This window comes from Gracilinanus agilis, chromosome 2, assembly GCF_016433145.1.
Source record: "Gracilinanus agilis isolate LMUSP501 chromosome 2, AgileGrace, whole genome shotgun sequence".
NCBI lineage: Eukaryota > Metazoa > Chordata > Mammalia > Didelphimorphia > Didelphidae > Gracilinanus > Gracilinanus agilis.
The window spans coordinates 462,335,228-462,352,064 of NC_058131.1; the positions used below are offsets into that span (position 1 = coordinate 462,335,228).

The 16,837-nt window shown below is 39.3% G+C and overlaps 1 protein-coding gene across 1 annotated transcript in view; it reads left to right on the forward strand.

Annotated features, from left to right (window-relative positions):
- The first annotated feature begins 4,164 nt into the window (after positions 1-4,164).
- SPTB (spectrin beta, erythrocytic) overlaps positions 4,165-16,837 on the forward strand; it is a 126,946-nt gene continuing 114,273 nt past the window's right edge. The window contains exon 1 of the mRNA XM_044664848.1: positions 4,165-4,315. Coding sequence (XP_044520783.1) covers positions 4,171-4,315 — 145 coding nt within the window. The 5' untranslated portion in view covers positions 4,165-4,170. The remainder of the gene's footprint in view (positions 4,316-16,837) is intronic.

Consider the following 16,837-nt stretch of genomic DNA (forward strand, 5'->3'; position numbering starts at 1 on the left):
TTCTATGTCCAAGGTGCCAGTAATGTCCAAGACAATAAAGCATATACTATCTTTAGCTCAAGGGTTAGAGAAAAGACAAAGAAGATGGAATCCATCCTGTGTAATTCATATGACTTACCTGGATTTCTCCACAACAAAAGTTTTTTAATGACAGAAGAGTCAACACATCTGAATTCACTACTTTTACTTTGGTCTATTCATTTTTCATTTCCTTTCTCCATCCCCCAACCCCGCCTCCCATTTTCTCCTTTATAGAAATATTTTTTGGTACTTTGTTGCTTATCAATCTTCTGTGGCCAGAAAAATGGGCTGTATTTTATTTTGGGTGAGAAGAGATAAGAAGATTGGAAGGAAGTACTTTTCAAGTCACACATTAAGGTTCCAGTCATGTGCTTAAAGATTCCTGTATTGCTGTAGAATCTGAGATGCGTTAGAAGGATTATTTAGAGCTAGAAAGGATTTTGTAGGCTGTTTAATCCTTTTACTTTACAGAAAAAGCCTAGAGATGTTAAGTGACTTGTCCAAAGTCACACAATTTAATTGTAGGAGAGATGGAAATTGAATGAGTCCTCTGAATCCATATTTCCTGTTTTTCCTTACTTTCCTCCCTTCCATTTTTATATCTTATATTTATATGGTTCATATCACCCATCAGATATCTCCCAGTATTTCTGCTACTGACCAGGGTCACACAGCTAGGAAGTCATATTTGAACCCAAGTCCTCCCAACTCCAGGCCTGGCTGTGCCACCACTGTGCCACCTAGCTACCCTTCAGGCAAATATTCTGAGTATAAATTGCTTTCCCCAGGATGCTATCTGGGGATAGCAACTTTGAAAAAAAAATACAGCTTAAGGAGTGAGCAAGAAGTAAATCCCTTCAACCTCCCTTCAGGCTTTGAACCATCTTCATTTATTTATTTAAAACTTTTAATTTTATTGTTATTGTTGTTTAATAATATCTGAAGATAAGATGCTGTTTAGTTCCTGCCTTCATTTCCTGACTCCTGTCATTAGAGGGATATTTTAAGCAGGATGAATTGTTATTGAGTTGCTACTCTTCTGAACCCAGAGCAATCAATCTTGTCTTGAACCCCAGGCCTACCAGTCTGCCTGCTAAGTCTGTTCTTTCTGGGGCAGACTTATTTACGGAGTCAAGGCAAGGGTAATTTCACTCCCCAGTCCTTCACTGCCTGTTCCTTTCTCTGCCACTCTTAAAAATATCCCAGGGCTCTGATGAAGAGCCAGGGTCCTGTTACCTCCATCATGCATGGTTCAATCACATTTCTCTCGAGTCTGGCAACCCCATTCTTCCCAGGAGGCTTTGGCCATGTTTGGTGTTCAGAAGGTCTTTGGATGGTTCTTCTTTCTTATGAGTGAGTAGTAGTGGCAAATGTAGCCAAGAAGGAAAAAAGAACTCATTCTTTAGTTCAGTCAAGAATTGCTCTTCTAAAGACAGCTTACCAAGATCAATCTGTCCTTAAAGAAGCCAGGAGTCTTATGAGTGAAGTAAATCATTGTCCCAGCTCCCTACCCCAGCCAGGTCTCCCTAATGACCTCACATAACATAGTATAGCATATCATAGAATAGGACAGAATATAGTACAGAAAAATATCCTATGGTACAGCAAAGCATAACATGGGACAATTAGCTTTCACTCTGTAGATGCTTTCTTTTCTTACTGAAAAAATTTTGAAAGACCAGAGCATGGCAAACATTGTAGTGAAATTCTTGCTGTTTTTAAGAGTCTGTATTTGCTTCCTTTGGTTATTTTGCTGCTGTCCTGCATAAAACACCACACAGGAGCTTGTTGTTTTTAATGAGATGGGTAAATAATAAAGACAAGCTATAGCCAAAAGCCCCATATGAGATAGACATCTGAAAGAACAGAACCCCAGCCCCACTCCATAGGGGTCTGGATGGTGGAACAAAGGAGGTTAAACAAAATGATTCTAGACCAGGGACTTTTTAATTGGGTTCTGTGAAATTTTTTTGTTTTTAAACCTTTACCTTCCATCTTAGAATCAATACTGAGTATTGGTTCCAAGGCAGAGAACTAGGCAATTGAGGGTTAAGTGACTTGTGTAGGGTCTCACAGTTGGGAAGTGTCTGAGGCCAGATTTGAACCCAGCACCTCCCATCTCCAGGCTTGGCTCTTTATTCCCTGAGTCACCTAGCTACTCCTGTGAACTTATTTTTAAAATATATATGTTTTGATAACTATATTTCAATATAATTGATTTCCTTTGTTTATCCTTATGTATCTTATTTTACATTTAAAAACAATGCTGAGAAGAGATCCATAGGTTGCCATAGGAGTCCATGGCATAAAAAAAAGGTTAAGACATATAAATTTGATGGCATAAGGCACTGTGCCTTATCTTGTCCTATTACTTTTCCCTCTATAACTATCTAATAAAAGTTGAATTCAACAACAACCTGGTAATAAGAGCTTTGTCTATGCTGAGGCTAGCAAATATGGGCTGTGCCCCATTAGGAAATATTGAAATAGGAGGATAGTCTGATGTATATTTATGTGAGATAAAAGTTTACAATGTTCTTACATGCCTAAGAAATAGGTCACTGCTACTTTAAGTTATAGCGAGATTAAATTGGCCATCTGCATTTCTTCTGTAAAAAACAAACACAAAACTGAATTTTTAAAATAATGTTAGTCACAGATTTTATTCCTCATTTCTATTATTATTAACATAGAAGTCTTTTCCAGTTTGTGCTAATTTAAAAGTCCTTTTTTCTGAAGTGTTTTATAGATATTATCTCATGAATCTGTGAAATAACTCTGGGAGGCTGTTTGAAGGTCATTGGGAATTAAGGGTTATTGGTTCCATTTTATAGAAAGGAAAATAAAAAGTCAAGGGAGTACAATAACTCTCCAAAGGTCATACAACTGAATAAACAAGTGGCAACAAATATCTGGGATTTGGGACTCCCCACACACTTTATTTTCTTTAATTTTTTTTTTTTTTTGCCAATTACATATAATACCAAATTTCCACATAAGTTTTCTGAAGGATCCAAATTGTCTCCCTCTCCCTCCCTCCTTCCCTCATCCTCTAGGTGGCAAGCAATTCAATCTGGGTTTTCTGTGTATTATCAAGCAAAACATATTTCCATATTCATTTTTGTAGGTGAATAATCTTATAAACCCAAACCCCCAAAACATATCCCTAGGATTTGAGGCTTCTGCCTCTTATATAAAGGACTTGTAGCCACCAATTATCTCATGTAAACATCACTGCCCAGCCAAGCATCCTAATGTTTGCAATCAGGTGTTATTGGATTGGGCATACAGGTCAAGTCAGCAACCTTCTGGAGGTTTTATGGCTCAGTGGATTTCAACAGGAGCCCCATTTTTCTGACCCTTTGAGACCTTGGCTGCACTTGACCAAAGAAAGTCCCTAAGGGCTCAGCCGTGTGAATATCTGTAGCGAGGGAACCTCTCTAAGCGGGATATCTGGATGAACTTTTTTTTTTTTGGCCTGAGTTGCCAGGAGCTCAGAAGCTTTGGAGGCAGCCTGAAGCTGGCTTTTTCCACTCCTCTTTTCCCCATGTATTAATTTTTCTTTTCAGGGGACACAGCCTATTCCCTAGCTTCCTCCCTCCCCCGGGCCTTTCCCTCCCCCTCTTCCCTCCTCCCTCCATTGCGTCCTGGCCTCAATTTGGTGGGCAGATGCTTCTCTCCTTGGCAGCGGGGCGGCGCAGTTGCCTCTGCAGCCTCTGGAGCCTGACCCCAGTGAGCAGTCTTGTCTGGAGCACTGGGAGGGGGTGGGGTTTGGGGAGCTCTAGTTGACTGACGTCTCCACCTGCTGGCTGCCCTGACTCCTACTGCAGGCAGATCTCTCCTTGTCCCTTCTGCTGCTGCCGCCGCCGCTGCCACTGTTGCCGCCGCCGTCATTGTTACTGTTGCTGCTGCTGCTGCTGCAATATTTCATAACATATGATCCAGGAACCTCAGGTGGAAAGCATGCTCAGGCAGATGGCACAGTGTGCTGCTCTTAGAAGGATCTGTTTCTGTCAGAGGCTCCGAATAAGTTTCCCCTGAGAAAAAGTCTAAAGGGGTGGGGAGCTAACTCTTCCATACATGTTGCTCTCCCTCCAGGGGCCCTTTCATGAGGACTGAGGCCGGAGCTGCTGCTGAGAGCCTCCCGACATGACATCCGCCACTGAGTTTGACAACCTGGGCATCCAGCAGTACAGCAGGATCAACGCCCGCTGGGACTCCCCAGACAATGAGTTGGACAATGACAATAGCTCCGCCAGGCTCTTTGAGAGGTCTCGGATCAAGGCCCTAGCAGGTACTCTTCTGGAGGGTTGCAAGGATGGAATATGGGGCGGGGAGAACCTTCCTCAGTATCCTCAAGACCACCTGTGTTCCCAAGTCTCTGGGTGTGAATGACAGGGGGAGGATTGGGGTTGCTTCTTGCATGAATCCTGCTGATGCCTGATGGGAGTTTGCTCCCAGGGGATTCAGCCTTCCATCTGTGCTCTTAGCCTGTTCAGGAGCACTGGCAGCAGCCACTGTTCACACCTGTCCTGTAGTTCATTCATATTTCACCCTCTGAAGAAGAAGGAGGGGTATGTGTGTGTGTATGTGTGTGTGTGTGTGTGTGTGTGTCTACACTGTACTTAGAGCAACTTGAAGTAGCCATCCTGAGTGACCAGTAGCCAAATTCAAGAGCCAAAGGAAGCCCAGTGAATTTAAGGAAATAACCAGTGTTAAGGGTGCTAAGTTAATCATATTATTAAAAAGAATCTGATCTGTTACTTCCCAAATGCGCTCTGGGATGTTCATCCCTACCTAAGGTTCCACAAGAAAAGAGTAACCAAGTGTGAAATTGAGAACAGGCAACATTTATCAGTCTTCCAAAAGGGAGGAGGGGAAGGTTTTCTGAGGTAAACTCTTGGATTTCACCTACTAAATCCATGATGGGGTTTATTGGTTGGTTGTTTGGTTTGTTTGTTATTGTAGTTCATTTAAATCTCCAGCATAAATAGTTCCTCTTCCTCCTGCTTACTGAGATGCCAATTTTGTTGTTTGATCTTCCCTTAGCACCTGTGATGAGCCTTCATTACTGAATCTTGACCTGGAATAACTTGGGTGTTGGACATTTTGAAGGATCTTTTATCATCATATGGGGTTGGGGGTGGGTGGGAAAAGATAAAAATACCATTCTTTCCACCTGAGCCACTATTTGTCTTTGGGAATCTCCTTCATTTAGGAGCCAGTATTTTCTCTCTTATATATTATCCCCATTCAGTGGACTCAGCCCTCCTTTTTTGTGGAAAGCTTTGCCATGGGGCAAATGTGCTAGCTCCTTTGTTGATAACCCTTACTATTCTCAGAGGTGCTCAATGAAGTCCTCAGTGAGGTCCATGAACTTTTGGGGGGTAATATTTAGTAACTATATTTTAATCCAGTTAGCTTCCTTTATAACCCTATATGTTTTGTTTTACTCATTTAAAAACATTCTGAGAAGAGATCCATTGTAGTTGTATGATCTTGGGCAAGTTACTTAAACCCCATTGACTAGCTCTTACCACTCTTCTGTCTTGGAACCAATACATAATATTGATTCTAAAATGGAAGGTAAGGGTTAAAAAAAGAGGTCCATAGACTTCACCTAGCTGCTAAAGGGTTATATTCCACCAAGAATGCTTTAAGTCCCTATTTTATACCTTTTGGGGCGTTATCGTTCAAAGCCTTAGAACAATGTATCAATGTAAGTTATTCAGTGAAGTTATTCTCTTTTCTGCTTTAACTTTAGGGATACTTAAAAAAATTATCTATTTATTTTACCAATTACATTTAATAACAAATTTCCATGTAAGTTTTCCAAAGTTATATGATCCAAATTATCTCCCTCTCTCCTTCCCTCCACCTTTCCAGAGCTGACAAGCAATCTAATCTGGTTATACATGTATTATCATGCAAAACATATTTCCATATTGATCATTTTTGTAAGTAAATGATCTTATAAAACCAAAACCCCAAAACATAGACTCTTGGTTCTTGGCAGATTTGGGGTTTTTGACACTTATCTTGTCCTATATCTTAACTATGTCTTAGAAAGTATTTAAAGGATACTTTTCTCACATACATCCTCTCTCCGTTTGCTTCCTAACACATATATACATTGTAGCATAGGAATAGTCTTTGCCTCATTTTATAGGAATCTTGATTTGCATGATTGAGAAATTATTTTGCTCTTTTATTCTTCCCCTTCCTTTTCCCATCTGCATCATTGTATCATAGATTTTAAGATAAAAGGGAACTCTGAGATCATTTATTTTTAGTTGAGGAAATTGAGGCCCAGAATTGTTGTGATTTCCTTAAGGTTGCACAGGTAGCAAGTGGCAGAATAAGGATTTTTGACCCAGGTCTGCTGATTCCAGATTCAGCATTTTTTTCATAGCATCTTTGCTTCTCTTAATGACAGGGTTACCACCAACTCATTTGCATTTATAAGTCATTCTCTAGGCAGTGCTAAAATATTGGACTATTATGACTTTGCCAACCTGTCTGTTAACTCTGACTGGGCCACAGTATAGTCTACATGTGTAATCAAAGAGCTATTCCTTGTATGTTAGGGTTTGCTCAGGGACCACATGAAAACTAGATCTTCCTCAGTCTATTTCCCAGATGATCCATTTCCTTAGGAGACCACCAACAGCATAGCATCCCTCTGGTTTTGAGTTAAAAAACTGGTTAGCTTTCCTTTTGATTTTAGAGATAGTTTGTATATATATTAAGCTAATGATGCTAATCTCAGTCTTGTAAAGCCAGGGGCATCAACATGTTAAACTTAAAAACTGGGCTCTAGTACAGTCAAAGAGGGAATTCCCAACAATGATGACTGAGTCATGCATGGTCTTCACTGAGGTGACTCATGTTATCCCACCTAAGAGTTTGTAGGTCATTCTCAAATACTCAAATAAACCTATCATCTCATCTTTGTGGGTACTTCCTTTGTTGATACAGATGAAATGCAGTTTATCTGAGACTGCCCATCCAGAATAACCATATACATACCAGACTTTATTAGAGTATATTAAGGGAATTAAAAGTAAAATTTTCAAGGTGAACATTTATGAAATATTCAGTGATAAAAGGATGTTATTTTCTTGATTAAATAAGAACATAAATATGTCCTGGAATAGGAGAGACAACACTGGAAGCACAGTCAAGAAGTTGTTTTTTCCGTTGTTTTTAGTTGTTTCAGACATGTCACTTTGTGACCCCATTTGGCATTTTCTTGGCAAAGATATTGGAGTGGTTTGCCATTTCCTTCTCCCCCTCATTTTCCACATGAGGAACCAAAGCAAACAAAGTTAAGTGACTTACCCAGGGTCACACAGCTATTAAGTGTCTGAGGCCAGATTTGAACTCAAGAAGATGAATCTTCCTGATTTCAAACCTAGCACTCTATCCATCTACCTCTGAGTCAACAAGACTTAGGTTCAAATCCAACCTCAGACACTTCTGGTTGTATGCTCTGGGCAAGCCATTGAAACTTCTTTATGTTTCAATTTCCTCAACTGTAAAATCAGGACTTGATGGATTCCAAGGTCCCTTCCAGCTCTTTTGTTCCAAAATTTCAACACAAGGGGTCTCACTAACGTCCTGGGAGCCTTTCTTGATTTGACAATGCAAGGATAGCAGTGAAATACATAAACTATAAATCAGTCATCATGCGACTAGATTATTTTTTTCTCATAAATTTTATGGTAGCACTATAAATAATAAAAATAGTAGCTAATATTTATACAGTGCTTTAAGGCCAGGAAAACACTTGAACCATATCTCATTTATTCCTCACAACTCTGGGAAAGTAACAGATATAATTCCAACTTTACAGCTCCTGCTCAAAGGAGCTCAAGTAACTTGCCTCTGGACATAGTGGCAGTAAATGTTTGAGGTTAGATTTGACCTCAGGTCTCTCTCGATTCCAAATCTTGCACTCTTTCTACCATGCCACAGTGCTTTTTATGACTAAACAGAGTGGAAAACCACCAAGTTGCTATGGTTCGTGACTGTATCCAACAACATAGAAAGCCATATTTAGTAATTAGGGGAAGTAAGCTTTATATGCCATCTGAGATTTTTTAAAAATATGCTCTTATCTTGGAGTATCTGTTTTGATTGACCTGTAGCCAAAGTCAAGATTCAGATGGTCCAATGAAAGAATACTGAACTGTTATTTAAAGGTTAATCAATTCATATTCAGTTAATCAATAATCAGTTGTTAAGTGCCTATTCTTTGCCAGGCACCATGCCAAGGGTTAGAGGTAGTGCTCATGATCTTCAAGGATTGTGTACATTGGAGAATGAGGCTGGTGAGGAGGATGTCATATGTCACTCTTCTCCATTGTTAGGCTTTTGCTGCTCTATTTCCTGGTTTTCCCCAAGCCCTTCTTATAAATCAGTATGAAGATTGCCATTTCCTAAAAGTCTTCAAAGTAGTCTTCTTACATGGAGTCCTAAATGACAACAATGACTCTATTCAGTTGTGATAGTGCTTATGATTCTAGAAATGTCCATTGTATATGACTCTGGGTGAAGATGTCCCATTAGTCCTTTACATGATGATAGTGATGGTGATGATGATGAAGAAGAAGCTATGGCTATGCTTTGTAACTATAGATGTTTGGGATGGAGATATTGCCTTGGAACCAAGAGGCCCTGGTATTTCTTTTCTAAAATAGTTAAGTACCTTTTGGTCTCTTTTTCCTCTGTGATAGGAGATTTGGGAGTGACCTTCACTCAATGCTTGTATCTTTGGACTTGAACTTTTAGAATATCAGTGCCATTATTGTGCTTGTTTCCCACATCTCTTGTGTAGCACTTCTTTTCCTCATTACCACATTCCTCAGCCTTGAGCCCCACTACTCTTCTTTGAAAAATCCTATGGTGAAGGAAAATCCTAGGGCCTTGGGATAGTAAAAATAATTAATGGAGTGGAATGCTATTTGAAAGCACTTTCCCCATAACAAATCTTTGAGTTGGATAGTATAAAGAATATTACACAATTCTTTAGGTACGAAAACTGCAGGTCTGAGGGATTAAGCAATTTGTCTTTGATCAGATACCTTGTTAGCATCTGAGGTGGGTTTCAAGTTACCTTCAACTTTTTCAAATTCAGTGATCATATTAGGTCAATGCTTCTTTCTTATTATTCCCATAGACTCTGACTCCTCACATGCCCAAATCTAAATTTGGGGGGTTAATGAGATCTCTGGTGTTGTACAAGTCAGGTTATCAACAAATCACCTTTTGCTAGTATACAAACTAGTTCTTAGGATGAGTTTAAGCATAACTTGATGGCAGACCCAAATATGTAAGTGAGCAGGGAATTAGAAAGATTGCAAGTCTTTTGTTCACTTCTTTTCTTGGGCATCACTGTGGTTGCTGACTCTTTCAAACTCCTCTCTTGCTCCCTTCAGATCATTATCACACCTCACTTAAGGGTAGCAGCCCATTCTTTCTGCCTCTTCTTAATTTCATTCAAACCTCTCTATTTCAGAAAGGGACACTCCTTTGTTTGGCCCTTCATCCTACTCACCACATCCCTCTTCCTGTTGTCCCTGTAAACAAGCCATATGGTTATTCTGTTTAAAAAACAGCAGCTTTCAAATGTGATTAATCAGCCTGAGTTTGAGTTGAAGCTAAGGATTTGGCCTGCCCCAGCTCTGCTTTCAAGGGTGGATGGCTTGACCTCAGTCATTCAGAACCCAAGGTGAGAGGTGAGGGTTGTGATTTCAGCAAGTATATTTTGAACCATTACTCCTATGGTTCTTCCTGAGCACCAAGTGATTTGTGTGTCTTTTGTTCTCCTTAGATTTATATATCTGTCAAATTCCAGGGTTTTTTTATTACTGCATAGGGGAGGGGAAATAAAAGAAACTTAGCCCTTGGTTTTCCAAAGAAAAGAAACCCCAATTAGCCTTTTGGGTTATGAAACTTCCTGACATCATTTCTACCCCTCTTCTCATTCTCTCTCTCTCTCTCTCTCTCTCTCTCTCTCTCTCTCTCTCTCTCTCTCTCTCTCCACTACCTACCCTCCCCACTACCCAATTCTTTTTTTTCTCCCCTTTCCCCCTCTCCTTTTTTTTAGGGGTTTAGAAAGAAGATAAAATACCTAAGGCCAGGAAGAATTATCCACACAGACTGCTTATTCTTTACCCTGCCTCTCCCCTTCACTCCCTTTCCTGCATTTCTCTGCTCCCACCCTTGTATTTCTCTGCCCATAGTGTACTCTCTAGTGACCCTGAAAGGGATAAGGCAAAACTGGGAGGAACAGACCTGGCCCTCTTAGGAAAGACATGACCCACCTGGAAAAAAGGGACTCTCAGAATGAAATAGAAAAATGATGTACAGAAGGAAATATACCTATGGTGGCCCTTCTGCATCTCTGAGGAAGAACAAGTTTGTGATTGGAGTCATCGTTCAAAGAATGCAGCTTGTGCTGGTACAGTGGTTCCCAAACTTTTTTGGCCTACCACCCCTTTTCCAGAAAAAATATTACTTAGCCCCCTGGAAATTAATTTTTTTTAAATTTTAATAGCAATTAGTAGGAAAGATAAATGCACCTGTGGCCACCACCACTCCCCTGATTTGCTGCAGCACCCACAAGGGGGCAGTAGCGTCCACTTTGGGAATCACTATGCTGGTAGAACCATATGGTTATATCATTACATTCCACCATGTATTTTCTTGACCTCTACCACAGGCACTAGTGCAAACATTCAAATCATACATATCCCAATTCCTTAGTAGTCTGGCCTATAGGTATTCTTGCCCTCTGACACTTACTCCTGTGCCCCCTGGGAATTCCCATAGAGGAGATTTTTATCTGTCACACCCAATAGAAATAAGTCCTAACTCTGGGACACTTTATGTCAAGAGATTGAATAATTTCATATGGAACACTGAAGTCAGAAAAACAGAAAAAGGGGTCAGCAGTTACTTAAGCTGACAAATCCTGGAGAAGCTAAGCCACTGTAAATCATAGAATCTTGTGTTAATGGTGGAAAAGCAGCTTGCCTAGACACCTATAAGAATTTTTTTTAAATAGTTGCAGGAGAGTTTAATTATTTCTCTAGACCTGTATTTTCATTGTTGTAGAGTAGGGATTGGACTTGTGATTTTATTGCTTCCAAATACAAAATCTTCCCTACCAGTGCATCTATGACACCTCTCATCAGTCAAGGGTGAGGAAATTTCTGGTGAGGAATCTACCTCTAAGAATTCAAATCAACACTTGTTCTCTACAGGATAACCTTAAAGAGTTGCTGAGAGCACTGAGAAGTGAAGACACTTGCCCAGGGTCACATAGGCAGTATATGTGAAGGTCAAGACTTGAAGCAAGATTTTTCTGATTCTGAGGCTGGCTTTCTTTTTTTTTCCTTTCTTTTTTCCTTTGCCAAGCCAGGATGCCTCTCCTGTAATTAAAATTATTATTATTCAAAACTCTTAACTTCTGTCTCAATATCAATTCTAAGAAGAGTGGCAAGGCTAGGCAATCATGGTTAAGGCTAGGCAATCACAGTTAAGTGATTTGTCCAGGGTCATACATCTAGGAAATTTTTGAGGCCAGTTTTGAACATAGGCCCTCTGTACTCCTGGCCAGATGCTCTATCCACTGTGCGAACTAGCCAATCCCTCTCTTGTAATTCTTGAAATGAATTCATTTTTAAAAAAAACCCTTACCGTCCATCTTGGAATCAATACTTTATATTGGTTCCAAGGCAAAAGAGTAGTAAGGGCTAGGCAATGGGGGTTAAGTGACTTGCCCAGGGTCACATAGCTTGGAAGTGTCTGAGGTCAGGTTTGAATCCAGGACCTCCCATCTCTGGGCCTCACTCTCAATCCACTGAGCCACCTAGCTTCTCCCAAAATGTATTCATTCTTTAAAGAAATCAAACCTTTTATACATAGACTGCAAGTTTAGTGGGAAAACATGTCAAAATTTCTAAAAACCATTGATAGTAACTAGAAAAAAGCAAAAAATTAAGTTAGGATCAAAATAAAACAAGAATTGAGTCATTATATTCCCTTTGTTACCCCAGTAGGATCAGTCATCTTCAAGATTGAGTTGTCTTCAGACAGAACTCTGTCTGTCCTGTCCCTCACTATATCCTCTTCTATTTCCTCCCTTGAAAAAAACTACACTGCTTCTAATTTCTGAAAGTCTCAGTTTGAGAACACTTTACAGGGAAGTAACCAGCTGCTCTCAAACTCAGGGTGACTGTGATATACCATTTCATGGATAGTCTATTAAATATTAACATATTGAGGTTAATAATAAGACTTGGCTCTCTCCTCTCATTATAAAGATTGAATGACTTGCTTTAATGGATACTGCCATCTTTGGGAAATACCTATTAATTTTTAGGCCAGTCATTTCCATGGGCATACTTATATATTTGCATGAGCTACACTTGCTAATGCTTAGTTTTTCTACATCCCCTGGCTTCTTCATTCTACTCTGCTGAAGAGAGATCAAGGGCATTTTTCCATGAATATCTGCAGTCATTTTTCACTTTTTTTTAAATGGAGAAGCTAAAAGAGGTCTGTAGGAAGGAGAGTGATTCAAGTACAAGTCAGGAGGCTTGGATAGACCTGGAAACAATTGAATTTGTGGAAGCCTTATCTTCTGTATTTCTGTATTCTTCCAGAGATCATTGACTCTAGAATAGCAAGGGAAAGGGAAACATTATGCAAAGAGGCTAGAAAGGCACAAAAGTCACTTGCCCAAAACATTTTCTAATAATTCTACCTTTAACTGCCTCCAGGAGGAGGCACAGCTAGGTAGTTCATTGGATAGAGTGGGCCTGGAGTAAAAAATTCCTGAGTTCAAATTCTGCTTCAAACATTTTCTACTTGTGTGACCCTAGCCAAGTCTCTTAACCTCTGATTGCCTTAGTTTCCTCAATTGTAAAATGGGGACAATAATAGTATCTACCTCTCTGAGTTGTTGTGAGGATCAGATGAGATCATGTTTTTTAAAGTACTTAGCACAGCGCCTGGCACATGCAAGGTGTTATATAAATGGTTATTCTTTTCCCTTCCACTACCAGCTTGTACATGGAGCTTCTCCATTAAGCTGTGAACTGATTGATATGCAGCTCTGATAAGATATTTCTCTTGAGAGGCAAGATGGTTTATTGAAAAGAATCCTGGTCTTTGGACTAAGGAGACATAGGTTTGGATACTGGTGCTAACACTTACTGGCTATATAAACTCTGGGCAAAGCCACTTAATCATTTTGAAATTTGGTGTCATCTATAAAAATGGTCAAAACACTCACATTAGTTACACTATAAGATTGTTTTGAGTAATTGTGAAGGTTGTCTTTAGTGCTTTGTGAACTTTAAAAGCTTTCTTTGGTTATAAATTGGGAAAGAGGAGAATTCTATTATTCTAGTGAACCACTGGATGTTTCAATAAATTCTCTCTGTTCCTTAAAGAGCAGTTCTCAAAGACAGGTCAAATCTTGCCATTGTGTCTTCATCTATGTTCATTTACTTCCTCAGCAAACCATACTGCTGAGGTTTCAGCTACCACTAGCCGATAAATGGTTCTCAAATCTTCATTTCCAAACCTGGTTTCTCACCCCCTTTTTCTCTCATTCTCAACATCTCCATTTGCCTATTCCTGGCACACAATAAGTGTTTAATAAATGCATGTGGATTTTTGTTGATGTTGATACCTGTGTGATATTTTACTGTCCTACCTTAAACTTTAATATGTTGATAACTGAGCTGGTCATGTCTCTTGTCCCCATAATATCTTCCCCACTTTCCAATTTCTATTCAGTAGTGCCATCTTCTTTCTTGGTCCTTTTGCATAGTAATCTTGGCATAATTTTCCAGCCTTCTGTCTATATTCTTCACATGTAGTCCAATCAGTTGCTTTTCATGTCTCTCCTTTTCCTTGACATTTTTATAACCATCATCCCAGTTGACCAGAATCATTTCAACTGTAGATGGCTAAACCAACTTCCTAGCTGATCTCTTTTGGTCAGGTTTCTTATCTTTTTAGTCCAGTTTATACATAACAGCTCAGACCTCCTCAAACTCCCCTTTTCCTTCATAGTACTCCCCTCTTCAAGAACCCTTGCACTTTTTCTTGTCTGTTGTATAAAGTTCAAATTTCAAGGTGTCTTGCCAAGTCCAGTGTTTCTCCTCAATTCTGCTTTTAAGTTACCAAAAATTTTTCCTCAATTTTTGTATTTAGATTACCCACCACCACCACCATAGTTGCATTAATCTGCTTTTTTTCTATTCAAATGTCACTTTCATATGTGGAAGGGATTTAAAAATTACCTAGTTCAATCTTGATTTGAACAGGAATCCCCTCTATTACACATTACAAATAGTGGTCTTCTCTTTGCCAGTAGAGAAGTACTTTGTCCCTTTAAAAATTGTGCTAAAAATTTACTTTCTTCAAGAAGTTGTCCCTGATTTAAGAAAGGATTCATAATTCGGTGAGATTTCCTCAGTATTTATGTGTTCATTTAAGGAATCCACAACTCATTGCCCTGGTATATAGGGGTGTGAAGTGTTCTAAAGTTATATTGGGTATGCAGGTTCTGTTTCCCAATAAAATTATACATTTCATAGGGTCATAGATTGAGAGCTAGAAAGGGCCTCAGTGATCTAGTCCTATTCCTTCATGAGAAACTGAGACCCAGGAAGACCTCAGTAGCAAAGTGGCAAACTTCAAACCCAGATTCTGTAACTCCATATTGACTTCATTTTCTGTACTACAGTACTAGTGAGACTATATGTCCTAATCTCTCACAGAACCCAGTATTGTTAACTTGCTTATTTGTGCAGCTGATCAGTAAATTTCTCTTGAAACAAGTCAAACAAAAAGCATTAGAACCAATGGCATTAATAGTTATTTAATTGGTGGAATATCCACTGGGTGCATGAGGCATTACTGTGCCACAGGCATAGATGTTCCTAGGTATTCTCCTTGAGTGGATTCAGATGTGAAGAGGAAAAATGGCAGTAGAAGGCTAAGAACTAAATGATTTGCATTTATACTTGCATGCATTTTCATTCTTTCTCATCATCCAGAGGACAAGAGGGCCAGCTTTATGCACTGGAGGAGTAGTCTAGGGGGAAAAGTTAGGAGGCATAGTGGATAGAGTACCAGTCCTGAGTAAGGAGGGCTTATCTTTCTGTGTTCAAATCTGGTGTCAGCCACTTACTGGTTGTATGACCTAGAGCAAGTCACTTAATCCTGTTTGTCTCAGTTTCTTTATCTAAAAATGAGCTGGAGAAGGAAATGACATACTTCTTCAATATCTCTGCCAGGAAAACCTCAAATAAGGTCACAAGGAGTTGGACATGACTGAAAATGAACAAAAAAAGTAGTCTAGAGGTAAAGGCTGAACAATGCCTATGATTTCTTAGTCACTGAAATTTCTATACTTCCAGATACTCTTTGGTACTACTGGATGCTGGAAATTCTACCTGGGTTTAGCTCTGTAATTTTAATAGCTTAAAACTGTCTTAAAATGTAGATATGTATGGGAAGGGTATTTTTATTTTATAGATTAGTTATATTCATTTATTATATTATATTAGATATAGTTATAGACATTTTCTGTCTCCTCTGCCCCAGTGTGAATGAGTTTTCATTTCATTCTTGAGGATAGTTTGAATAGAAGAAGGTAAGGACTCCTTGTATCTATGGAAATTTATAAGGGGCTCATGGGAGATGAGAAAAAAGACACAAAACGAAGAAGCTGAGATGATAAAGGCAATCTCTTATCAACTTCAAACTTTTCCATAGGGTAGGGCTTAGATCTGATTTCTGACAGGTGGGAGTTACCCATTTTTAACCAACTGGGAATCACTGTGGATTAAGGTAAAGGGGGGAGAGAACTGCCTTACGGTAGCTCTTTAATTGTTAGAGTAAACTATTATGTCTTCTTATATCTTGGTATTTCATTTTCATTGCTTTTTTGTTTTGTGCCCCAAAGTGGATTATAAGCCCCTTGGAGGGGAAAGACTGTGTCTTCTACTTTTCCATTCCCCACAGTATCTAGAACAGTGATTTATACCTACTATTTGTTGACAATTTTTGTTGACAATTTTGACTATTTATTGATGATTAGTCAACAAACAATCATTAAGGACCTGCCTACTAGGCACTTTGCTCAATAACAAAGATGCAAAGACAAAAATGAAACATCCCCTGAGACTTTTTTTAGTATACTGTGTACAAAATAAATGCAAAGTTATTTAACAGGTGAGAGAGAAAGATTAGCAGCTGGGAGGATGGGGAAAGACTTCATTTATAGTTGTCTTGAAGGACACAAAGTATTCTAATTAATAGAGATGAAGAAGCACATTCTAACTATGGGGAACTGCTAGTATAAAGCACAGAGCCAGGACATGGAGTGTTAGGTGTGAGGAACAACAAAATCAGTCTGTCTAGATCACTTAGTATAGGAATAGGAGTAATATATATCAATGTCAGAAAGAGGTTGGATCCAGATTATAAAGGGCCTTTACACAGAATAGAATTTATATTTTGTACTGGAGAAATTTATTGAGTGGGAGAGTAATATAATTGCCCCAGCAAAAAAAAATCACTTTGGCAACTATGTGAAAGAAGGATTGGAGGGGCAGCTGGGTAGCTAAGTGGATTGAGAGCCAGGCCTAGAGACAGGAGGTCCTGGGTTCAAATCTGGCCTCAGACACTTCCCAGCTGTGTGACCCTGGGCAAGTCACTTGACCCCTATTGCCTACCCTTACCACTCTTCTGCCTTGGAGCCAATACATAGTATTGACTCCAAGAT